General features: G+C 44.0%; 1 protein-coding gene across 1 annotated transcript; it reads left to right on the forward strand.

Annotated features, from left to right (window-relative positions):
• The first annotated feature begins 23,114 nt into the window (after window positions 1-23,114).
• On the forward strand, window positions 23,115-26,232 carry LOC113566774 (kinesin-like protein KIF23). Its single transcript, XM_026993841.1, has 6 exons — window positions 23,115-23,125; window positions 23,186-23,938; window positions 23,999-24,548; window positions 24,610-24,931; window positions 25,000-25,547; window positions 25,623-26,232. The coding sequence occupies exons 1-6, from the start codon at window positions 23,115-23,117 to the stop codon at window positions 26,100-26,102; spliced, it is 2,664 nt and encodes an 887-aa protein (XP_026849642.1). The 3' UTR covers window positions 26,103-26,232.
• The last annotated feature ends 945 nt before the right edge of the window (window positions 26,233-27,177 follow it).

Genomic DNA, 27,177 nt, shown 5'->3' on the forward strand with positions numbered 1-27,177 from the left:
TATATAGGTTCGTCATCCCTCAATCTCAATTTCTGTTTATAAAAATTATTTGTTGTGATTGATTCGGTTTCAAGCCCGAATACGTCACTAAAATTGGTGCATAGTTTAGTTAATTGCTTCTTGAATTGTACTGGGAAATGCTTGCTTAATTCAGCTATGACAGTTTTTTCTCGGATTTTTTGAGTTGTTTGAATTACCTTGTAATTCGAAAGTGGTTCATATTGTATGCTATTTATATGTACTAATTGGTTGGTACTGGTTGTATTCAGCAATCGGACAAATGTATTATTTTTTGAAGTTATTGTATTTGCTACATAAATACCAGGTTGAATTTCCTGGTTTGGGATCAATATGGTTTCTATATCGGACGTTAATTCTATTTTTCTGACAACTTGTGATCTTGCTGGTAGAAGAATTGTATTGTTACCAGAACTGTATGTTATTGGAACATAAATTTTAATTTTTATATTATTTGGTCGTATTATTAACCAATCCTCTGCAGGTTTTAAGTCTATTAGGCAGTTTATTATACCCGATACTCAAAATGAGTATTGGGGTATATTAGATTTGTGGTAAAAGTGGATGTGTGTAACGTCCAGAAGGAATCGTTTCCGACCCTATAAAGTATATATATTCTTGATCAGCATCAATAGCCGAGTCGATTGAGCCCTGTCTGTCTGTCCGTCCGTCCGTCTGTCCGTCTGTCCGTCCCCTTCAGCGCCTAATGCTCAAAGACTATAAGAGCTAGAGCAACGATGTTTTGGATCCAGACTTCTGTGATATGTCACTGCTCCAAAAATATTTCAAAACTTTGCCCCGCCCACTTCCGCCCCCACAAAGGGCGAAAATCTGTGGCATCCACAAATCTCAGAGACTATTAAGGCTAGAGTAACCAAATTTGGTGCACACACTCCTTTAAGATGTCACTATAAAACGTATATCTCAGAATTTCGCCCCACCCCCATCCGCCCCCACAAAGGACGAAAATCTGTTGCATCCACAATATTGCAGATTTGAGAAAACTAAAAACGCAGAATCATAGATAATGACCATATCTATTAGATTGCTGAATCTGGATCAGATCAGATCAGATCATTTTTATAGCCAAAAGAAACAAATCAATTTGCAGTGGCTACGCAGCGCCCGACGTCACGCTCAGACTGATTTTCTGTCTCTCTCGCACGCACTCTTTGTCGTGTCGTTAAATATTAGCGGCGTCTGCCGGAGGAGAGCCATACTGACTTAGTATCGGGTATAACCTTAGAGTTGCGGTGTCCGCAGCAACTCACAACGTTCCCCCTCGTTCTTTTATGAAATCAATGCCTATTATTCCATCACACAAAATTTTGATTAACTAAATGGAAATTGTGTGGAAAATGGCTGCTGCTGTTCTACGAGACATTTTATTTTGTCTTTGTAACAATGTATTAAAGGCGGGAATTCTACCTGAAGTGTACCCATGTACATGTATTCGAGCTCTATTATGCTCCTAGGGGTTGTTGAGACCAATTTTTATACCCGATACTCAAAATGAGTATTGGGGTATATTAGATTTGTGGTAAAAGTGGATGTGTGTAACGTCCAGAAGGAATCGTTTCCGACCCTATAAAGTATATATATTCTTGATCAGCATCAATAGCCGAGTCGATTGAGCCCTGTCTGTCTGTCCGTCCGTCCGTCTGTCCCTCTGTCCGTCCCCTTCAGCGCCTAGTGCTCAAAGACTATAAGAGATAGAGCAACGATGTTTTGGATCCAGACCTCTGTGATATGTCACTGCTACAAAAATATTTCAAAACTTTGCCCCGCCCACTTCCGCCCCCAGAAGGGACGAAAATTTTTTGCATCCACAATATTGCAGATTTGAGAAAACTAAAAACGCAGAATCATAGATAATGACCATATCTATCAGATTGCTGAATCTGGATCAGATCAGATAAGTTTTATAGCCATAAGGAACAAATCAATTTGCAGTGGCTACGCATCGCCCGACGTCACGCTCAGACTGATTTTCTGTCTCTCTCGCACGCACTCTTTGTCGTGTCGTTTAATATTAGCGCCGTCTGCCGGAGGAGAGCCATACTGACTTAGTATCGGGTATAACTGTAGAGTTGCGGTGTCCGCAGCAACTCACAACGTTCCCCCTCGTTTTTTTTGTTTCTCGTATCTTTGAAATTGCCACAGATGCCACAGATTGTCGTTCTTTGTGTGGTCGGAAGGGGGCGGGGCGAAGTTTTGAAATATACTTGTAACAGTGACATATTATAGAAGTCTGGATACAAAATGTCGTTGCTCTGGCTCTTATTGTCTCTAAGCACTAGGCGCTCATAGGGACGAACTGACGGACAGTCGAACAGAGTATCGGGTATAAAAATCCAGAATTCTCGCTTTCCACAATTCACAAATTTTTCCTTCATTTGGTCTTAAGAAAAAGGCAAAAAATGCGCAATCGGCAGCACTGGATGGAAGAGAGCAATACTGACTATGTTTCGAGGATAAATATAGATTTTCGGTCGCAGCAGCAACTCAGAACGTTTCCCCTAGTTATACCCGATACTCAAAATGAGTATTGGGGTATATTAGATTTGTGGTGAAAGTGGATGTGTGTAACGTCCAGAAGGAATCGTTTCCGATCCCATAAAGTATATATATTCTTGATCAGCATCAATAGCCGAGTCGATTGAGCCATGTCTGTCTGTCCGTCTGTCCGTCCGTCCGTCTGTCCGTCTGTCCGTCTGTCCGTCCCCTTCAGCGCCTAATGCTCAAAGACTATAAGAGCTAGAGCAATGATGTTTTGGATCCAGACTTCTGTGATATGTCACTGCTCCAAAAATATTTCAAAACTTTGCCCCGCCCACTTCCGCCCCCACAAAGGGCGAAAATCTGTGGCATCCACAATTTCGACGATACGAGAAAACTAAAAACGCAGAATCGTAGAAGATGACTATATCTTCTAGAGTGCAAAATCTGAACCAGATCGTATAATTATTACAGCCAAAATCACGAAAACAATTTCACTCTTTCTCGCTCTGTCTCACTCTAACACACAGGTTTCATGGTCGGTTTTGCCAATTGCAAAATATGAGTTCAAGGATCTCAGAACCTATAAAAGCCAGAGCAACCAAATTAGGTATCCACACTCCTGTGATATCGGACCTTGACCGTTTCATGTCCAAATTTCGCCACACCCCCTTCCGCCCCCGCAAAGGACGAAAATCTGAGGCAACCACAAATCTCAGAGACTATTAAGGCTAGAGTAACCAAATTTGGTACACACACTCCTTTAAGATATCACTGTAAAACGTATATCTCAGAATTTCGCCCCACCCCCATCCGCCCCCACAAAGCACGAAAATCTGTTGCATCCACAATATTGCAGATTTGAGAAAACTAAAAACGCAGAATCATAGATAATGACCATATCTATCAGATTGCTGAATCTGGATCAGATCAGATAAGTTTTATAGCCATAAGGAACAAATCAATTTGCAGTGGCTACGCAGCGCCCGACGTCACGCTCAGACTGATTTTCTGTCTCTCTCGCACGCACTCTTTGTCGTGTCGTTTAATATTAGCGCCGTCTGCCGGAGGAGAGCCATACTGACTTAGTATCGGGTATAACTGTAGAGTTGCGGTGTCCGCAGCAACTCACAACGTTCCCCCTCGTTTTTTTTGTTTCTCGTATCTTTGAAATTGCCACAGATGCCACAGATTGTCGTTCTTTGTGTGGTCGGAAGGGGGCGGGGCGAAGTTTTTAAATATACTTGTAACAGTGACATATTATAGAAGTCTGGATACAAAATGTCGTTGCTCTGGCTCTTATTGTCTCTAAGCACTAGGCGCTCATAGGGACGAACTGACGGACAGTCGAACAGAGTATCGGGTATAAAAATCCAGAATTCTCGCTTTCCACAATACACAAATTTTTCCTTCATTTGGTCTTAAGAAAAAGGCAAAAAATGCGCAATCGGCAGCACTGGATGGAAGAGAGCAATACTGACTATGTTTCGAGGATAAATATAGATTTTCGGTCGCAGCAGCAACTCAGAACGTTCCCCCTAGTTATACCCGATACTCAAAATGAGTATTGGGGTATATTAGATTTGTGGTGAAAGTGGATGTGTGTAACGTCCAGAAGGAATCGTTTCCGATCCCATAAAGTATATATATTCTTGATCAGCATCAATAGCCGAGTCGATTGAGCCATGTCTGTCTGTCCGTCTGTCCGTCCGTCCGTCTGTCCGTCTGTCCGTCTGTCCGTCCCCTTCAGCGCCTAATGCTCAAAGACTATAAGAGCTAGAGCAATGATGTTTTGGATCCAGACTTCTGTGATATGTCACTGCTCCAAAAATATTTCAAAACTTTGCCCCGCCCACTTCCGCCCCCACAAAGGGCGAAAATCTGTGGCATCCACAATTTCGACGATACGAGAAAACTAAAAACGCAGAATCGTAGAAGATGACTATATCTTCTAGAGTGCAAAATCTGAACCAGATCGTATAATTATTACAGCCAAAATCACGAAAACAATTTCACTCTTTCTCGCTCTGTCTCACTCTAACACACAGGTTTCATGGTCGGTTTTGCCAATTGCAAAATATGAGTTCAAGGATCTCAGAACCTATAAAAGCCAGAGCAACCAAATTAGGTATCCACACTCCTGTGATATCGGACCTTGACCGTTTCATGTCCAAATTTCGCCACACCCCCTTCCGCCCCCGCAAAGGACGAAAATCTGAGGCAACCACAAATCTCAGAGACTATTAAGGCTAGAGTAACCAAATTTGGTACACACACTCCTTTAAGATATCACTGTAAAACGTATATCTCAGAATTTCGCCCCACCCCCATCCGCCCCCACAAAGCACGAAAATCTGTTGCATCCACAATATTGCAGATTTGAGAAAACTAAAAACGCAGAATCATAGATAATGACCATATCTATCAGATTGCTGAATCTGGATCAGATCAGATAAGTTTTATAGCCATAAGGAACAAATCAATTTGCAGTGGCTACGCAGCGCCCGACGTCACGCTCAGACTGATTTTCTGTCTCTCTCGCACGCACTCTTTGTCGTGTCGTTTAATATTAGCGCCGTCTGCCGGAGGAGAGCCATACTGACTTAGTATCGGGTATAACTGTAGAGTTGCGGTGTCCGCAGCAACTCACAACGTTCCCCCTCGTTTTTTTTGTTTCTCGTATCTTTGAAATTGCCACAGATGCCACAGATTGTCGTTCTTTGTGTGGTCGGAAGGGGGCGGGGCGAAGTTTTTAAATATACTTGTAACAGTGACATATTATAGAAGTCTGGATACAAAATGTCGTTGCTCTGGCTCTTATTGTCTCTAAGCACTAGGCGCTCATAGGGACGAACTGACGGACAGTCGAACAGAGTATCGGGTATAAAAATCCAGAATTCTCGCTTTCCACAATACACAAATTTTTCCTTCATTTGGTCTTAAGAAAAAGGCAAAAAATGCGCAATCGGCAGCACTGGATGGAAGAGAGCAATACTGACTATGTTTCGAGGATAAATATAGATTTTCGGTCGCAGCAGCAACTCAGAACGTTCCCCCTAGTTATACCCGATACTCAAAATGAGTATTGGGGTATATTAGATTTGTGGTGAAAGTGGATGTGTGTAACGTCCAGAAGGAATCGTTTCCGATCCCATAAAGTATATATATTCTTGATCAGCATCAATAGCCGAGTCGATTGAGCCATGTCTGTCTGTCCGTCTGTCCGTCCGTCCGTCTGTCCGTCTGTCCGTCCCCTTCAGCGCCTAATGCTCAAAGACTATAAGAGCTAGAGCAATGATGTTTTGGATCCAGACTTCTGTGATATGTCACTGCTCCAAAAATATTTCAAAACTTTGCCCCGCCCACTTCCGCCCCCACAAAGGGCGAAAATCTGTGGCATCCACAATTTCGACGATACGAGAAAACTAAAAACGGAGAATCGTAGAAGATGACTATATCTTCTAGAGTGCAAAATCTGAACCAGATCGTATAATTATTACAGCCAGAATCACGAAAACAATTTCACTCTTTCTCGCTCTGTCTCACTCTAACACACAGGTTTCATGGTCGGTTTTGCCAATTGCAAAATATGAGTTCAAGGATCTCAGAACCTATAAAAGCCAGAGCAACCAAATTAGGTATCCACACTCCTGTGATATCGGACCTTGACCGTTTCATGTCCAAATTTCGCCACACCCCCTTCCGCCCCGCAAAGGACGAAAATCTGAGGCAACCACAAATCTCAGAGACTATTAAGGCTAGAGTAACCAAATTTGGTGCACACACTCCTTTAAGATGTCACTATAAAACGTATATCTCAGAATTTCGCCCCACCCCCATCCGCCCCCACAAAGGACGAAAATCTGTTGCATCCACAATATTGCAGATTTGAGAAAACTAAAAACGCAGAATCATAGATAATGACCATATCTATTAGATTGCTGAATCTGGATCAGATCAGATAAGTTTTATAGCCATAAGGAACAAATCAATTTGCAGTGGCTACGCAGCGCCCGACGTCACGCTTAGACTGATTTTCTGTCTCTCTCGCACGCACTCTTTGTCGTGTCGTTTAATATTAGCGCCGTCTGCCGGAGGAGAGCCATACTGACTTAGTATCGGGTATAACTGTAGAGTTGCGGTGTCCGCAGCAACTCACAACGTTCCCCCTCGTTTTTTTTGTTTCTCGTATCTTTGAAATTGCCACAGATGCCACAGATTGTCGTTCTTTGTGTGGGCGGAAGGGGGCGGGGCGAAGTTTTGAAATATTCTTGTAACAGTGGCATATTATAGAAGTCTGGATACAAAATGTCGTTGCTCTGGCTCTTATAGTCTCTGAGCACTACGCGTTCATAGGGATGAACTGACGGACAGACGAATAGAGTATCGGGTATAAAAATCCAGAATTCTCGCTTTCCACAATTCACAAATTTTTCCTGCATTTGGTCTTAAAAAAAAGGCAAAAAAGGCAATCGGCTGCATTGGATGGAAGAGAGCAATACTGACTATGTTTCGGGGATAAATATAGATTTTCGGTCGCAGCAGCAACTCAGAACGTTCCCCCTAGTTTTTTTCTTGATCTAGAGTGCCTGGGGATTAAATGTCAAAGTTAACAATCTTTTGTGATCGGACTTTCGTCATTATTATCGTCAGACTTTTGTGTAAATGATCATACAGTACGGGTCTAAGAAATAAAAGTATTCGTCCAATATTTTACTCAAATCTGCGTAAGTGAGCGAAGCGAGTTAGCCGGCAATTGAAGTACGAGAAAAGTGGTTGTGCAAGGGTTAGTGCAAAAAAATAAGTATATTTAGATTAAAAAGAAGAAAAGCTAGATGGCTACATTAACAGTGAACACGATTGGACCTAAGGATCGATCATGTAGATCAATTAATCAAGAATCTACATGCAAACAAAATTTCGCGGTTGTACATGAGGTATAAGAAAATTCATATTCAGATGAAAAAATGAAATACTTTCAATAAGGTTGACTTTTGATTCAGGGAATTTAAAACTTTCTGAAATTCAATGAAAAAAAAAACCATATCCGACCGCCATATAATTTCTGCATATAAATTCTTGTTAAGTAAATAAAAAAAAAAATACCAAGCATTCAACTTTTTTAGCTTGCTCAAGAATGGCCAATTTTCAAGTACTGAGGATCGGGTCGGACCAAGTTTTGCTAAACAACAACAACAGCAGCAGCAAGAGGTCGAACAGGCGCTCCAGGCCCCAGCCCAAGTAGTCCCACAACAATAATGGTTACTGCCTGCCAGATGCCAATTCTTCTGTTAACAGTTTAAGCGCCGTTCACAGTAAGGCCACTCCCATGAAGATCGGGTGGAAATTTGGCTGCCTGGGTGCGGGCTTTTGCTTGGGCATCGACGAGGACATCGTTGTTGCCGATTCGAAAAATCACCGAATCGCTGTATACGCCAAAATGGGAGCCCTGAAGTTCCAGTTTGGCGATGCCGGCAAGCGGAACGGCCAGCTTTTTTATCCCCGCAAAGTGGCTGTCTTCCTACACAATGGAAATTTCGTTGTCTGCGATCGCGGCAATGGACGCTCTCGCATGCAGATCTTCTCTAAGTGCGGCACATATATGTTCAAGATTTCCATCAGGCTGGAAGGCTATGAAGGCTCATGGCGTGGCCGTTTTCAAGGACAGTGGCGAATTCCTCTATCGCATTGGAAACGAGGGGGTATCCTGCTACCCCACGGGTATTGATATATCCAGTGCTGGGGATTTGCTCATTGGGGATACCCATGGATATCGCTTCCATGTCACCTGCTACGGGAGCGACGGTGTTTTCAAGTCGGTCTTCGAGTTTCCTCAACTGAATGTTTCACGTTGCTGCGGCTTGAAAATCACATCCGAAGGTTATGTGGTCACTCTGGCCAAGAATAACCATCAAGTTCTTGTGATGGATCTGCTGTATGTCTAGTGATTATAAGATAACACCCTGTTGTGTCCAGGAACGTGAGAGTTGCGGATAAACACACAATCGCTTATCTTCATCGGTACTTAGGCGTTGGTTGCGTTTTATTTCCTATTTGCAAAAGGAGGTTAATACATTTTATTCTTATATGTATCTACGCACGCTTCGTCTTTTCTCCCTGCTCTGTTATCGACTGCTCAAACTAATGTTACCTTCTTGTCTTTTCATAGTGTGATAATTTTTCTTCTCTTTTTTCGTTATGTTGGGTATGTAAAACTATGTATATATAAGCTAATTTTTCTCAACAACGTCTAGCTTTGCCAGCATAGAGGTTGGGCGGTGTAGAACTCCAGCCGTCGTGGCGTGCAGGCGTGACTGCTAGAATAACTCCCTTTTTCCATTGAGATCGATGAAGATTCTTATTACAGATAAGAGCAATGTCCATTTCAGCGAGTGGTTGCACTGGGTGATGCCACTTTGTCCGTTTGCATAGGTCTGGTAGGTACTCAGTGAGCCACTTGTTCCAAAATGAGTGTGAGTTCTGCTGAGCGATGCGCCATTCCTTTCGAGTTGGCTGGTACTTCTCCTCTTGTGGATGTGGTGTCTGGCTGGAATTGGGAGAACCTAAAAGAAAGTGATTAGGGGTTATCGGATCGTCTGTGGGGTTATCCAGAGCAATGTGTGTATGCGGTATGGAATTTACTTTGTTTTCAGCGTTACACATTAGGCTACACAGTATGTCTTCTGTCAGTTTTTTGTCATGCAGTGCGTGTCCTATGGCTCTCTTCACACTTCGTACCAATAATTCCCAGCCCCCACCTGCGGGCAATTAAACAGCCATTCGATCTGCTTGATTGACAAGTCGTTCGCTATTCTATGGTGATCGAGGTCCTGCAATTCTCTTTCCAATTCATGTTCAGCTCCCACCAAATTGGTACCACTGTCAGATTGGATTCTTACTGGTCTTTACGGCGCCGCGCCATGAAGCTATGCAATACTCGAAGACACGTATCTGTTGTCAGGTCCCTGGGAATTTCCAAATGAATTGCTCTTATTGTAAGGCATGTAAATATGCATATCCAGCGTTTCTCGGTACTCCTTGCTCTTACAACCAGAAACGGTCCCATGTAGTCGATTCCAACATATGAGAATGGGCATACGTGCGGAGAGAGTCGGTCCTTAGGAAGTTGTACCATTAATGGCGTTTTTGGTGAAGCTCTCTGGATTTTACAAGTCATACAATTTCTAGCTGCACGGCGAACCTCCAGTCTCCAACCTGTCCAGTCCATAGCAACATCCTGTACATTGCGGATCACTATGAGTACAGCTTCTTTAATTTCAGCTACATCAAGGTAGACTTTTTGTTTGGTCTTACGATCACACATTCTGTAGACCCAAGCGACGTAAACTTGCATCTTACTTCCAGTTCCGTGTCACCAACGTCTGAAGTTCCTAGATTCCTAGACTTGCGTCCTCTTGAAGGAATTGAGGGTCTCTCAACCCGGAGGTTTCTCGAGTTCCAGATCTGAGTTTGGTGCCAAAGTCTGCCGGGTTATCCTTAGTAGGCACCCAATGCCAATCTTCCAACCTTGTTGCCTCGAAGTATCTCGTCAATTATGTGTCCTACATATCGCTTATATTTTTTGTGATCTGATTTAATCCATGCTAAGACAGTCTTGGAGTCGGACCACATGTGGTCACATTTGGGTTTGACGTCGTGACCCTCAAGACCTCATATCTTTTAGACTGCAGAATCTGAATCGGATCGTATCATTATTATAGCCAGCATCACGAAAACGCCACACCCCCTTCCACCCCCGCAAAGGACGTAAATCTGGGGCATCCACAAATCTCAGACTATTAAGGCTAGAGTATTCAAATTAGGTATCCACACTCCTTTTAGATCTCACTATAAAAAGTATATCTCAAAATTTCGCCCCACCCCCTTTCGCACCCACAAAGGACGAAAATCTGTTGCATCCACAATATTGCAGATTCGAGAAAACTAAAAACGCACAATCATAGATAACTGATTTAGTTCGGATCATTTTTGTAGCCTAAATCAACAAATCAATTTGCAGTGGCTACGCAGCGCCCGACGTCACGTTCAGTCCAGTCACAACATGCCCCCTCGTTTTTTTTTTTGGTTTCTCGTATCTTTGAAATTGTGGATGCCACAGATTGTCGTTCTTTGTGTGGGCGGAAGGGGGCGGGGCGAAGTTTTGAAATATACTTGTAACAGTGACATATTATAGAAGTCTGGATACAACATGACGTTGCTCTGGCTCTTATAGTCTCTGAGCACTAGGCGCTCATAGGGACGAACTGACGGACAGTCGAACAGAGTATCGGGTATAAAAATCCAGAATTCTCGCTTTCCACAATTCACAAATTTTTCCTGCATTTGGTCTTAAGAAAAAGGCAAAAAATGCGCAATCGGCAGCACTGGATGGAAGAGAGCAATACTGACTATGTTTCGGGGATAAATATAGATTTTCGGTCGCAGCAGCAACTCAGAACGCTCCCCCTAGTTTTTTTTTCTTGATCTAGAGTGCCTGGGGATTAAATGTCAAAGTTAACAATCTTTTGTGATCGGACTTTCGTCATTATTATCGTCAGACTTTTGTGTAAATGATCATACAGTACGGGTCTAAGAAATAAAAGTATTCGTCCAATATTTTACTCAAATCTGCGTAAGTGAGCGAAGCGAGTTAGCCGGCAATTGAAGTACGAGAAAAGTGGTTGTGCAAGGGTTAGTGCAAAAAAATAAGTATATTTAGATTAAAAAGAAGAAAAGCTAGATGGCTACATTAACAGTGAACACGATTGGACCTAAGGATCGATCATGTAGATCAATTAATCAAGAATCTACATGCAAACAAAATTTCGCGGTTGTACATGAGGTATAAGAAAATTCATATTCAGATGAAAAAATGAAATACTTTCAATAAGGTTGACTTTTGATTCAGGGAATTTAAAACTTTCTGAAATTCAATGAAAAAAAAAACCATATCCGACCGCCATATAATTTCTGCATATAAATTCTTGTTAAGTAAATAAAAAAAAAAATACCAAGCATTCAACTTTTTTAGCTTGCTCAAGAATGGCCAATTTTCAAGTACTGAGGATCGGGTCGGACCAAGTTTTGCTAAACAACAACAACAGCAGCAGCAAGAGGTCGAACAGGCGCTCCAGGCCCCAGCCCAAGTAGTCCCACAACAATAATGGTTACTGCCTGCCAGATGCCAATTCTTCTGTTAACAGTTTAAGCGCCGTTCACAGTAAGGCCACTCCCATGAAGATCGGGTGGAAATTTGGCTGCCTGGGTGCGGGCTTTTGCTTGGGCATCGACGAGGACATCGTTGTTGCCGATTCGAAAAATCACCGAATCGCTGTATACGCCAAAATGGGAGCCCTGAAGTTCCAGTTTGGCGATGCCGGCAAGCGGAACGGCCAGCTTTTTTATCCCCGCAAAGTGGCTGTCTTCCAACACAATGGAAATTTCGTTGTCTGCGATCGCGGCAATGGACGCTCTCGCATGCAGATCTTCTCTAAGTGCGGCACATATATGTTCAAGATTTCCATCAGGCTGGAAGGCTATGAAGGCTCATGGCGTGGCCGTTTTCAAGGACAGTGGCGAATTCCTCTATCGCATTGGAAACGAGGGGGTATCCTGCTACCCCACGGGTATTGATATATCCAGTGCTGGGGATTTGCTCATTGGGGATACCCATGGATATCGCTTCCATGTCACCTGCTACGGGAGCGACGGTGTTTTCAAGTCGGTCTTCGAGTTTCCTCAACTGAATGTTTCACGTTGCTGCGGCTTGAAAATCACATCCGAAGGTTATGTGGTCACTCTGGCCAAGAATAACCATCAAGTTCTTGTGATGGATCTGCTGTATGTCTAGTGATTATAAGATAACACCCTGTTGTGTCCAGGAACGTGAGAGTTGCGGATAAACACACAATCGCTTATCTTCATCGGTACTTAGGCGTTGGTTGCGTTTTATTTCCTATTTGCAAAAGGAGGTTAATACATTTTATTCTTATATGTATCTACGCACGCTTCGTCTTTTCTCCCCGCTCTGTTATCGACTGCTCAAACTAATGTTACCTTCTTGTCTTTTCATAGTGTGATAATTTTTCTTCTCTTTTTTCGTTATGTTGGGTATGTAAAACTATGTATATATAAGCTAATTTTTCTCAACAACGTCTAGCTTTGCCAGCATAGAGGTTGGGCGGTGTAGAACTCCAGCCGTCGTGGCGTGCAGGCGTGACTGCTAGAATAACTCCCTTTTTCCATTGAGATCGATGAAGATTCTTATTACAGATAAGAGCAATGTCCATTTCAGCGAGTGGTTGCACTGGGTGATGCCACTTTGTCCGTTTGCATAGGTCTGGTAGGTACTCAGTGAGCCACTTGTTCCAAAATGAGTGTGAGTTCTGCTGAGCGATGCGCCATTCCTTTCGAGTTGGCTGGTACTTCTCCTCTTGTGGATGTGGTGTCTGGCTGGAATTGGGAGAACCTAAAAGAAAGTGATTAGGGGTTATCGGATCGTCTGTGGGGTTATCCAGAGCAATGTGTGTATGCGGTATGGAATTTACTTTGTTTTCAGCGTTACACATTAGGCTACACAGTATGTCTTCTGTCAGTTTTTTGTCATGCAGTGCGTGTCCTATGGCTCTCTTCACACTTCGTACCAATAATTCCCAGCCCCCACCTGCGGGCAATTAAACAGCCATTCGATCTGCTTGATTGACAAGTCGTTCGCTATTCTATGGTGATCGAGGTCCTGCAATTCTCTTTCCAATTCATGTTCAGCTCCCACCAAATTGGTACCACTGTCAGATTGGATTCTTACTGGTCTTTACGGCGCCGCGCCATGAAGCTATGCAATACTCGAAGACACGTATCTGTTGTCAGGTCCCTGGGAATTTCCAAATGAATTGCTCTTATTGTAAGGCATGTAAATATGCATATCCAGCGTTTCTCGGTACTCCTTGCTCTTACAACCAGAAACGGTCCCATGTAGTCGATTCCAACATATGAGAATGGGCATACGTGCGGAGAGAGTCGGTCCTTAGGAAGTTGTACCATTAATGGTGTTTTTGGTGAAGCTCTCTGGATTTTACAAGTCATACAATTTCTAGCTGCACGGCGAACCTCCAGTCTCCAACCTGTCCAGTCAATAGCAACATCCTGTACATTGCGGATCACTATGAGTACAGCTTCTTTAATTTCAGCTACATCAAGGTAGACTTTTCGTTTGGTCTTACGATCACACATCCTGTAGACCCAAGCGACAGCACGCATCAGCCTTGTAAATGAAGATAACCCTTCCAGCAACTCCCTGAATACGATATTGACAGATCCATCTGAAGACATCTCATTTATTGATAACGTAAACTTGCATCTTACTTCCAGTTCCGTGTCACCAACGTCTGAAGTTCCTAGATTCCATAGACTTGCGTCCTCTTGAAGGAATTGAGGGAGGTTTCTCGAGTTCTAGATCTGAGTTTGGTGCCAAAGTCTGCCGGGTTATCCTTAGTAGGCACCCAATGCCAATCTTCCAACCTTGTTGCCTCGAAGTATCTCGTCAATTATGTGTCCTACATATGGCTTATATTTTTTGTGATCTGATTTAATCAATGCTAAGACAGTCTTGGAGTCGGACCACATGTGGTCACATTTGGGTTTGACGTCGTGACCCTCAAGACCTCATATCTTTTAGACTGCAGAATCTGAATCGGATCGTATCATTATTATAGCCAGCATCAAGAAAACGCCACACCCCCTTCCACCCCCGCAAAGGACTTAAATCTGGGGCATCCACAAATCTCAGAGACTATTAAGGCTAGAGTATTCAAATTAGGTATCCACACTCCTTTTAGATCTCAATATAAAACGTATAGATTCGAGAATCTGCAGATTCGAGAAAACTAAAAACGCACAATCATAGATAACTGATTTAGTTCCAGTCACAACATGCCCACTCGTTTTTATACCCGATACTCAAAATGAGTATTGGGGTATATTAGATTTGTGGTAAAAGTGGATGTGTGTAACGTCCAGAAGGAATCGTTTCCGACCCTATAAAGTATATATATTCTTGATCAGCATCAATAGCCGAGTCGATTGAGCCCTGTCTGTCTGTCCGTCCGTCCGTCTGTCCCTCTGTCCGTCCCCTTCAGCGCCTAGTGCTCAAAAACTATAAGAGATAGAGCAACGATGTTTTGGATCCAGACTTCTGTGATATGTCACTGCTACAAAAATATTTCAAAACTTTGCCCCGCCCACTTCCGCCCCCAGAAGGGACGAAAATTTTTTGCATCCACAATATTGCAGATTTGAGAAAACTAAAAACGCAGAATCATAGATAATGACCATATCTATCAGATTGCTGAATCTGGATCAGATCAGATAAGTTTTATAGCCATAAGGAACAAATCAATTTGCAGTGGCTACGCAGCGCCCGACGTCACGCTCAGACTGATTTTCTGTCTCTCTCGCACGCACTCTTTGTCGTGTCGTTTAATATTAGCGCCGTCTGCCGGAGGAGAGCCATACTGACTTAGTATCGGGTATAACTGTAGAGTTGCGGTGTCCGCAGCAACTCACAACGTTCCCCCTCGTTTTTTTTGTTTCTCGTATCTTTGAAATTGCCACAGATGCCACAGATTGTCGTTCTTTGTGTGGTCGGAAGGGGGCGGGGCGAAGTTTTTAAATATACTTGTAACAGTGACATATTATAGAAGTCTGGATACAAAATGTCGTTGCTCTGGCTCTTATTGTCTCTAAGCACTAGGCGCTCATAGGGACGAACTGACGGACAGTCGAACAGAGTATCGGGTATAAAAATCCAGAATTCTCGCTTTCCACAATACACAAATTTTTCCTTCATTTGGTCTTAAGAAAAAGGCAAAAAATGCGCAATCGGCAGCACTGGATGGAAGAGAGCAATACTGACTATGTTTCGAGGATAAATATAGATTTTCGGTCGCAGCAGCAACTCAGAACGTTCCCCCTAGTTATACCCGATACTCAAAATGAGTATTGGGGTATATTAGATTTGTGGTGAAAGTGGATGTGTGTAACGTCCAGAAGGAATCGTTTCCGATCCCATAAAGTGTATATATTCTTGATCAGCATCAATAGCCGAGTCGATTGAGCCATGTCTGTCTGTCCGTCTGTCCGTCCGTCCGTCTGTCCGTCTGTCCGTCCCCTTCAGCGCCTAATGCTCAAAGACTATAAGAGCTAGAGCAACGATGTTTTGGATCCAGACTTCTGTGATATGTCACTGCTCCAAAAATATTTCAAAACTTTGCCCCGCCCACTTCCGCCCCCACAAAGGGCGAAAATCTGTGGCATCCACAATTTCGACGATACGAGAAAACTAAAAACGCAGAATCGTAGAAGATGACTATATCTTCTAGAGTGCAAAATCTGAACCAGATCGTATAATTATTACAGCCAGAATCACAAAAACAATTTCACTCTTTCTCGCTCTGTCTCACTCTAACACACAGGTTTCATGGTCGGTTTTGCCAATTGCAAAATATGAGTTCAAGGATCTCAGAACCTATAAAAGCCAGAGCAACCAAATTAGGTATCCACACTCCTGTGATATCGGACCTTGACCGTTTCATGTCCAAATTTCGCCACACCCCCATCCGCCCCCACAAAGCACGAAAATCTGTTGCATCCACAATATTGCAGATTTGAGAAAACTAAAAACGCAGAATCATAGATAATGACCATATCTATCAGATTGCTGAATCTGGATCAGATCAGATAAGTTTTATAGCCATAAGGAACAAATCAATTTGCAGTGGCTACGCAGCGCCCGACGTCACGCTTAGACTGATTTTCTGTCTCTCTCGCACGCACTCTTTGTCGTGTCGTTTAATATTAGCGCCGTCTGCCGGAGGAGAGCCATACTGACTTAGTATCGGGTATAACTGTAGAGTTGCGGTGTCCGCAGCAACTCACAACGTTCCCCCTCGTTTTTTTTGTTTCTCGTATCTTTGAAATTGCCACAGATGCCACAGATTGTCGTTCTTTGTGTGGTCGGAAGGGGGCGGGGCGAAGTTTTGAAATATACTTGTAACAGTGACATATTATAGAAGTCTGAATACAAAATGTCGTTGCTCTGGCTCTTATAGTCTCTGAGCACTACGCGCTCAGAGGGATGAACTGACGGACAGACGAACAGAGTATCGGGTATAAAAATCCAGAATTCTCCCTTTCCACAATTCACAAATTTTTCCTGCATTTGGTCTTAAAAAAAGGCAAAAAATGCGCAATCGGCAGCACTGGATGGAAGAGAGCAATACTGACTATGTTTCGGGGATAAATATAGATTTTCGGTCGCAGCAGCAACTCAGAACGTTCCCCCTCGTTTTTTTCTTGATCTAGAGTGCATGGGGATTAAATGTCAAAGTTAACAATCTTTTGTGATCGGACTTTCGTCATTATTATCGTCAGACTATATACAGTACGGGTCTAAGAAAAAAAAGTATTCGTCCAATATTTTACTCAAATCTGCGTAAGTGAGCGAAGCGAGTTTGGACCTAAGGATCGATCATGTAGATCAATTAATCAAGAATCTACATGCAAACAAAATTTCGCGGTTGTACATGAGGTATAAGAAAATTCATATTCAGATGGAAAAATGAAATATTCTCAATAAGGTTTGACTTTTGATTCAGGGAATTTAAAACTTTCTGAAATTCAATGAAAACGAGGGGGAACGTTGTGAGTTGCTGCGGACACCGCAACTCTACGGTTATACCCGATACTAAGTCAGTATGGCTCTCCTCCGGCAGACGCCGCTAATATTTAACGACACGACAAAGAGTGCGTGCGAGAGAGACAGAAAATCAGTCTGAGCGTGACGTCGGGCGCTGCGTAGCCACTGCAAATTGATTTGTTCCTTTTGGCTATAAAAATGATCTGATCTGATCCAGATTCAGCAATCTAATAGATATGGTCATTATCTATGATTCTGCGTTTTTAGTTTTCTCAAATCTGCAATATTGTGGATGCAACAGATTTTCGTCCTTTGTGGGGGCGGATGGGGGTGGGGCGAAATTCTGAGATATACGTTTTATAGTGACATCTTAAAGGAGTGTGTGCACCAAATTTGGTTACTCTAGCCTTAATAGTCTCTGAGATTTGTGGTTGCCTCAGATTTTCGTCCTTTGCGGGGGCGGAAGGGGGTGTGGCGAAATTTGGACAGGAAACGGTCAAGGTCCGATATCACAGGAGTGTGGATACCAAATTTGGTTGCTCTGGCTTTTATAGGTTCTGAGATTCTTGAACTCATATTTTGCAATTGGCAAAACCGACCATGAAACCTGTGTGTTAGAGTGAGACAGAGCGAGAAAGAGTGAAATTGTTTTCGTGATTTTGGCTGTAATAATTATACGATCTGGTTCAGATTTTGCACTCTAGAAGATATAGTCATCTTCTACGATTCTGCGTTTTTAGTTTTCTCGTATCGTCGAAATTGTGGATGCCACAGATTTTCGCCCTTTGTGGGGGCGGAAGTGGGCGGGGCAAAGTTTTGAAATATTTTTGGAGCAGTGACATATCACAGAAGTCTGGATCCAAAACATCGTTGCTCTAGCTCTTATAGTCTTTGAGCATTAGGCGCTGAAGGGGACGGACAGACGGACAGACGGACGGACGGACAGACAGACAGGGCTCAATAGACTCGGCTATTGATGCTGATCAAGAATATATATACTTTATAGGGTCGGAAACGATTCCTTCTGGACGTTACACACATCCACTTTTACCACAAATCTAATATACCCCAATACTCATTTTGAGTATCGGGTATAAAAAGAACCATATCCGACCGCCATATAATTTCTGCATATAAATTCTTGTTAAGTAAATAAAAAAAAATTACCAAGCATTCAACTTTTTTAGCATGCTCAAGAATGACCAATTTTCATGTACTGATGTCCAACTCCTTGACTGAGGATAGGGCCGGACCAAGTTTTGCTAAACAACAACAGCAGCCTCTAGAGGTCGAACAGGCGCTCCAGGCACCATCCCAAGTGGGACTCAACAACAATAATGGTTACGCCTGCCAGATGCCAATTCTTCTCTCAACAGTTTAAGCGCCGTTCACAGTAAGGCCACTCCCATGAAGATCGGGTGGAAATTTGGCTGCCTGGGTGCGGGCAATGGATAATTAAATGAACCGAATGGCTTTTGCTTGGGCATCGACGAGGACATCATTGTTGCCGATTCGAAAAATCACCGAATCGCTGTATACGCCAAAATGGGAGCCCTGAAGTTCCAGTTTGGCGATGCCGGCAAGCGGAACGGCCAGCTTTTTTATCCCCGCAAAGTGGCTGTCTTCCAACACAATGGAAATTTCGTTGTCTGCGATCGCGGCAATAGACGCTCTCGCATGCAGATCTTCTCTAAGTGCGGCACATATATGTTCAAGATTTCCATCAGGTTTATGGATATTGTGACCGGGTTGGCTGTCAGCACCAAGGGTTATATTGTGGCCGTCGATAGTGTCTCGCCGACTGTCTTTGTTATATCCGAGGAGGGTATGCTGTTGCACTGGTTCGACTGCAGTGTCTTTGTGCGTGAACCCTCGGACATAGCCATACGCGACAATGTTTTCTACCTTTGCGATATGAAGGCTCATGGCGTGGCCGTTTTCAAGGACAGTGGCGAATTCCTCTATCGCATTGGCAACGAGAGGGTATCCTGCTACCCCACGGGCATTGATATATCCAGTGCTGGGGATTTGCTCATTGGGGATACCCATGGATATCGCTTCCATGTGACCTGCTACGGGAGCGACGGTGATTTCAAGTCGGTCTTCGAGTTTCCTCAACTGAATGTTTCACGTTGCTGCGGCTTGAAGATCACATCCGAAGGTCATGTGGCCACTCTGGCCAAGAATAACCATCAAGTTCTTGTGATGGATCTGCTGTATGTCTAGTGATTATAAGATAACACCCTGTTGTGTCCAGGAACGTGAGAATTGCGGATAAACACACAATCGCTTATCTTCATCGGTACTTAGGCGTTGGTTGCGTTTTATTTCCTATTTGCAAACGGAGGTTAATACATTTTATTCTTATATGTATCTACTAACGCTTCGTCTTTTCTCCCCGCTCTTTTATCGACAGCTCAAACTAATGTTACCTTCTTGTCTTTTCATATTGTGACCATTTTTCTTCTTGTCTTTTCATAGTGTGATCATTTTTCTTCTCTTTTTGCTCATTGGGGATACCCATGGATATCGCTTCCATGTGACCTGCTACGGGATCGACGGTGTTTTCATGTCGGTCTTCGAGTTTCCTCAACTGAATGTTTCACGTTGCTGCGGCTTGAAGATCACATCCGAAGGTTATGTGGTCACTCTGGCCAAGAATAACCATCAAGTTCTTGTGATGGATCTGCTGTATGTCTAGTGATTATAAGATAACACCCTGTTGTGTCCAGGAACGTGAGAATTGCGGATAAACACACAATCGCTTATCTTCATCGGTACTTAGGCGTTGGTTGCGTTTTATTTCCTATTTGCAAAAGGAGGTTAATACATTTTATTCTTATATGTATCTACTCACGCTTCGTCTTTTCTCCCCGCTCTTTTATCGACAGCTCAAACTATTGTTACCTTCTTGTCTTTTCATATTGTGACCATTTTTCTTCTTGTCTTTTCATAGTGTGATCATTTTTCTTCTCTCTTTTTGCTCATTGGGGATACCCATGGATATCGCTTCCATGTGACCTGCTACGGGAGCGACGGTGTTTTCAAGTCGGTCTTCGAGTTTCCTCAACTGAATGTTTCACGTTGCTGCGGCTTGAAGATCACATCCGAAGGTTATGTGGTCACTCTGGCCAAGAATAACCATCAAGTTCTTGTGATGGATCTGCTGTATGTCTAGTGATTATAAGATAACACCCTGTTGTGTCCAGGAACGTGAGAGTTGCGGATAAACACACAATCGCTTATCTTCATCGGTACTTAGGCGTTGGTTGCGTTTTATTTCCTATTTGCAAAAGGAGGTTAATACATTTTATTCTTATATGTATCTACGCACGCTTCGTCTTTTCTCCCCGCTCTGTTATCGACTGCTCAAACTAATGTTACCTTCTTGTCTTTTCATAGTGAGATAATTTTTCTTCTCTTTTTTCGTTATGTAGGGTATGTAAAACTATGTATATATAAGCTAATTTTTCTCAACAACGTCTAGCTTTGCCAGCATAGAGGTTGGGCGGTGTAGAACTCCAGCCGTCGTGGCGTGCAGGCGTGACTGCTAGAATAACTCCCTTTTTCCATTGAGATCGATGAAGATTCTTATTACAGATAAGAGCAATGTCCATTTCAGCGAGTGGTTGCACTGGGTGATGCCACTTTGTCCGTTTGCATAGGTCTGGTAGGTACTCAGTGAGCCACTTGTTCCAAAATGAGTGTGAGTTCTGCTGAGCGATGCGCCATTCCTTTCGAGTTGGCTGGTACTTCTCCTCTTGTGGATGTGGTGTCTGGCTGGAATTGGGAGAACCTAAAAGAAAGTGATTAGGGGTTATCGGATCGTCTGTGGGGTTATCCAGAGCAATGTGTGTATGCGGTATGGAATTTACTTTGTTTTCAGCGTTACACATTAGGCTACACAGTATGTCTTCTGTCAGTTTTTTGTCATGCAGTGCGTGTCCTATGGCTCTCTTCACACTTCGTACCAATAATTCCCAGCCCCCACCTGCGGGCAATTAAACAGCCATTCGATCTGCTTGATTGACAAGTCGTTCGCTATTCTATGGTGATCGAGGTCCTGCAATTCTCTTTCCAATTCATGTTCGGGAGCTGATTGGTACCACTGTCAGATTGGATTCTTACTGGTCTTTACGGCGCCGCGCCATGAAGCTATGCAATACTCGAAGACACGTATCTGTTGTCAGGTCCCTGGGAATTTCCAAATGAATTGCTCTTATTGTAAGGCATGTAAATATGCATATCCAGCGTTTCTCGGTACTCCTTGCTCTTACAACCAGAAACGGTCCCATGTAGTCGATTCCAACATATGAGAATGGGCATACGTGCGGAGAGAGTCGGTCCTTAGGAAGTTGTACCATTAATGGCGTTTTTGGTGAAGCTCTCTGGATTTTACAAGTCATACAATTTCTAGCTGCACGGCGAACCTCCAGTCTCCAACCTGTCCAGTCAATAGCAACATCCTGTACATTGCGGATCACTATGAGTACAGCTTCTTTAATTTCAGCTACATCAAGGTAGACTTTTCGTTTGGTCTTACGATCACACATCCTGTAGACCCAAGCGACAGCACGCATCAGCCTTGTAAATGAAGATAACCCTTCCAGCAACTCCCTGAATACGATATTGACAGATCCATCTGAAGACATCTCATTTATTGATAACGTAAACTTGCATCTTACTTCCAGTTCCGTGTCACCAACGTCTGAAGTTCCTAGATTCCATAGACTTGCGTCCTCTTGAAGGAATTGAGGGTCTCTCAACCCGGAGGTTTCTCGAGTTCTAGATCTGAGTTTGGTGCCAAAGTCTGCCGGGTTATCCTTAGTAGGCACCCAATGCCAATCTTCCAACCTTGTTGCCTCGAAGTATCTCGTCAATTATGTGTCCTACATATGGCTTATATTTTTTGTGATCTGATTTAATCAATGCTAAGACAGTCTTGGAGTCGGACCACATGTGGTCACATTTGGGTTTGACGTCGTGACCCTCAAGACCTCATATCTTTTAGACTGCAGAATCTGAATCGGATCGTATCATTATTATAGCCAGCATCAAGAAAACGCCACACCCCCTTCCACCCCGCAAAGGACTTAAATCTGGGGCATCCACAAATCTCAGAGACTATTAAGGCTAGAGTATTCAAATTAGGTATCCACACTCCTTTTAGATCTCAATATAAAACGTATAGATTCGAGAATCTGCAGATTCGAGAAAACTAAAAACGCACAATCATAGAGAATAACCATATCTATCCGGTTGCTGAATCTGGATCAGATCGGATCATTTTTATAGCCAAAAGGAACAAATCAATTTGCAGTGGCTACGCATCGCCCGACGTCACGCTCAGACTGATTTTCTGCCTTTCTCTCACGCACTCTTTGTCGTGTCGTTCAATTTAGCGGCGTCTGCCGGAGGAGATCCATACTGACTAAGTATCGGCTATAAATGTAGAGTTGCGGTGTCCGCAGAAACTCACAACGTTCCCCCTCGTTTTGTTTGTTTTGATTGACCTATTTCGATACTTGTTTTTTGTTTAACTTATTTCGCTAAAACCTCTTTTTACGCAAAATGCAATAAAAGCAAATATTAAGAATGCACCAGTTAAATAGAAAATTGATTCATTATTCGGATAAAATTATGTGGACATGACTGAGTGCTCTATTTAGCTAATAATATTCCACGGAATATCAAAAACGAGCAATATGTATAACAGAACTTGACTTCGTCAGTATATTTACGGTATATTTTGGTATATTTCTGAGCGTCGGTCACACTGCGCTACACTCAAACGAAGCGTGCCGTCGCTTGGCGCTGGAATTTTGAAGCTAACGTGAATTTTGTGAAGAAAAACAGAACATAAACAACATTCGGCGGTCAATTGCGTGGGAAATAATTTATTAGAATGAAAGCAGTGTAAGTAGAATGTGAAACCTTAAAAGCGCGATGAAATAGATACAAGAGGGACTTTTGCAGATCACGAACTCCGATGCGCGTCCCCAAGACACTGCGAGTGCATCAAACGACAGAGAAGCACCGTCGGGAGACGTCCGAAAAGGCAAAAGATCCGGTGAATGTGTTCTGCCGAGTCCGCCCGCTCCAATCGGATGGGGACCTCACTTCTCTGCGGGTGAAGAGCTCCACAACAATCGCACTAAATCCGCATGATCAGCTGCTGCAGCACCACAAACAGAACGGCGCCCAGCGCGAGATACAGTACATATTCAAGCACGTCTTTCAATCGGATGCTACGCAGCAGGATGTGTTCGCGTCCGTGGCCCAGCCACTGGTCGAGAACCTGGTGCGTGGCCGGAACAGTTTGCTATTCACCTACGGCGTCACGGGCAGCGGCAAGACGTACACAATGACGGGCAACCTGAGACATCGCGGCATAATGCCCCGATGCCTAGATGTGCTCTTTCGCACCATATCCGATTTTCAGGCCAAGAAGTTTGTCTTCAAGCCGGACAAGTTGAATGGCTTCGAGATTCTGTCCGAGGAGGATGCGCTGCTAGAACGGCAACATGAGATGAATCAACGCATTGCCGGTTCCGGTCGCTTCGCGTACCGAAACAAGGACTCGGATCCGGAGATCGCCTCCCAAGCGTCGGTGGAGCCAATGCCTCTGCTGGGCCTCGACGAGGACAATATGTATTCGGTGTTTGTCACCTACGTAGAAATTTACAACAACAGTGTGTATGATCTTCTAGAGGACTCGGGCATACAGAAGTAAGTGGGATATCCTTCAAGTGTTCACGTATGTAATCCTCTGTTTCCTCTCCCTTGCAGGACTTTGCAAAGCAAAATCATTCGCGAGGATGCCCATCATCACATGTTCGTCCAAGGCGTCACCGAGGAGGAAGTTAAAACGGTGGAGGATGCCCTCGAGGTCTTTCAAATGGGACAAAAGAAAAAGCGCATGGGTCACACGGTCTTGAATGCCGAGTCCAGCCGCAGCCACTCGGTGTTTAACATTCGCCTCGTCCAGGCCCCCACCGACAACCAGGGCGAGAATGTTGTCCAGGACAGGCAAAAAATCACTGTGAGCCAGCTGTCCCTGGTAGATCTGGCCGGCAGTGAGCGCTCCTCGCGCACCAAGAACACTGGGGTGCGACTTCGCGAGGCTGGGAACATCAACAACTCGCTGATGACGCTCCGGACATGCCTCGAGTATCTGCGCGAGAATCAGCAGGCGGCCATCAATGGCTTTGCCCATAAGAAGATACCATATCGCGACTCCAAGATCACGCACATGATTAAGAATTACTTTGACGGCGAGGGGCAGGTGTCCATGATTGTATGCATCAATCCTAGAATGGAGGACTATGATGAGAATATGGTAGGTGGCGAATTCGCCGGTTGATTTATTTTGCTCCAAATTCCCTTTTTTCCATTTGCAGCAAGTTATGAAGTTTGCCGAGATGACTCAGGAAGTGCAAATAGCTCGGGCAACGCCCATTAAAACGGACTTGGGCCTAACCCCAGGCCGCCGGAAGGCCAACAAGCTGTTCAAGATAGCTGTCAAAAATCTGAACGAGCTGGGCATGTCCGAGGCCAAGGACCTGAAGGTGGATGTGGGCTTGGTCTACAGTCTGGGACCCGACTTTCCCTTCTGCCAAGTGGACAGCCCTGAGGCGGAGGTTAAGATCCAGGAGCTCATGCATTACCTGGAGCAGCGGATTGAGAAGCGGAAGAGGCTGCGCGCCAATTTGGATATTAAATGTGAGTCCTATAGCCTCCGCTCCTCCAAAAAGGGTGCCCATCCTTATTAATTTTGCATGTACTCCTAGGCGACAATTTTCGCCAGATGCTAATGAACTTGGACCGCGACAACTTGCAGCTGAGCACGGAGCTGGCTTCCCTCAAGGCCGTCTACAAGCAGGAGCGCGAGCGCAGCTTCGCCTTGGAGAAGAAGGTGCGCATTCACGAGAGCTCCATCGACGTGCTGAACAATACGCTGACCAAGCGCGACAGGCAGATCGAGGAGCTGACATTCAAGCTGAATGAGAAGGAGAATCTCCTGACCCAAACGGAGCACGAGAAGGAGAAGCAGAAGAAAAACTGCAGCTCCAAAATGGCCGTGGAGTCGGATAAGAACAAGCGGGAGCTCGAGATAAAGCTCCGTCAGCAACGGGAGAAACTGCATGAACGGATGCGCATCAAGGACGAGAAACTTCGCCTGGTTTCGAATATCATACGATCCGAGGATCTGCCGAGCATGCCGCGCTCGCAGAGCTCGGAAGATTTACTCAACGAGAAGGATCGCGGCCCATTCACAGCGCGAACGGAGTCATCTGTGCCGGCCACGCGAACAGACATCTATGTCACGCCCCGACATGTAAGCCAGTACTTATCCTTCCGCTCTGTGAACTTTAATCTAGTATCTATTCGCATTCCCACCCCTCACAACCAGGGCGTGGCAGCTGCCAACAATCGCCATCGACGGTCGCGTTCAGCTGGCGACAAATGGCTGGAGCATCGTGCAGCCAATCCCGTGCCACTCGGCACTATTATGCAGCCCTTTCTGAAGAATCGCAAGTCGGTTACCAAGCTGACGGACATGAAGACGCTGACCGAACACGGCGCCAACAAATACTGTCTCGTCTCCCAGGAGGCCGACACGGACGGGGATGTGGAGACGAAACTGTACAAGGGCAATGTTATACCCACATGTGGCGGCGGCGCCCAGGTGGTGTTCAACGATATCGAGTGTCTCAAGCAGAAGTCGCCCGTGCATTCGCCAACGCGAAAGCGTCCCAGCAATGGCACGATGTCGGCTCTGGGCGTTGCCAGCGCCCTGCCCAGCACGGTCACCTCCATCACCGTCCAGGATGTGGCCTCGCGTTGCAACCTCGGCATCGAGGGGCACAGCAACAAGAAGACAAATATCTAGAGCTCGTCCTGTAATTCTTGAACATGCATTTCCATTTCCATTTAGTTTTACTTTTTTTTTCTAGTTAACGTAATTACTAAAATTATTGATTACTAGCCTTTAAAGTTGAAAAGTTAAAGTTAACTGCAATTAAAGCCAAGTAAATAATCTGTATAAATATTCGCACATCGATGAATTCTAAACCTCGCAACTGAACTTATTGCTGTGGGAGCACACACCAGTGGAAGGAGTGCGAAGAGTGCGTCCATTCATAGGTTTATAATAAATAGTTGTACTGCAAAGTATTCAATATTTCTCGTATGCATATCCCTTGCTATGCCCCTTGATTATTATATGAACAATTAAAGTAGAAGAAGCAAATATACATATGTATTATGCTGGTATTAACTATTATTTTTTTTTATTGTTATTCCTGCGTTTATTCAATGCTTAAACCGATAGAATTTATTGAAATACATACATATTTGTAGATTAATTTCAATTACTAATAAATCAGTCTATAATTAAAATATATGTTTTTCGCTTAATGATTTCATGTATGTATGTATGAATGTATGTATGTGTTTGTGTGTATGTGTGGGTGTGAGCTGCTCTTCACAAGAGTATACTACTGTAAAACGATGTTCAATCCGTTTTTCTGGATCGTTGGGGCTCAACCCTCCGATCTCTTTTATTGTCGTTTATGTTCTCAATTTTACAATTGTGTTTTGGGCTTTTGTAAGCCAAAAGCCGCGGAGCTGCGCTGCCAGTGACGCCGGCAGCGGAGCGGCAGAACTATGTGTTCTTATCTCTTATATGTTAGTATGTATATGTGTGAATATGCTCAGCGCTGTTGGCAGCGAGAGCGCGAGGGAAGATATATGTGTGTATGCATGTATATTAGTGCCGTCAAGTCATGGGAACATGCTGACGCTGCACTTGGGTCGCTCGAGGCATTCTTGAGTGAATCGTAATACGATCACCCAGAATGTCTGGGACTTTATTGTTACGTAAACACTGAAACAAAGTGTTACAGTGTGTATTCTTTAAGTACCGTAGGTACAGTGGGTATTCGTAATAATGAATACTTTACTTT

The sequence above is a fragment of the Drosophila persimilis genome, unplaced genomic scaffold (genome assembly GCF_003286085.1).
Source record: "Drosophila persimilis strain 14011-0111.01,24,50 unplaced genomic scaffold, DperRS2 tig00000906-arrow-arrow-pilon, whole genome shotgun sequence".
NCBI classification, from domain to species: Eukaryota; Metazoa; Arthropoda; class Insecta; order Diptera; family Drosophilidae; genus Drosophila; species Drosophila persimilis.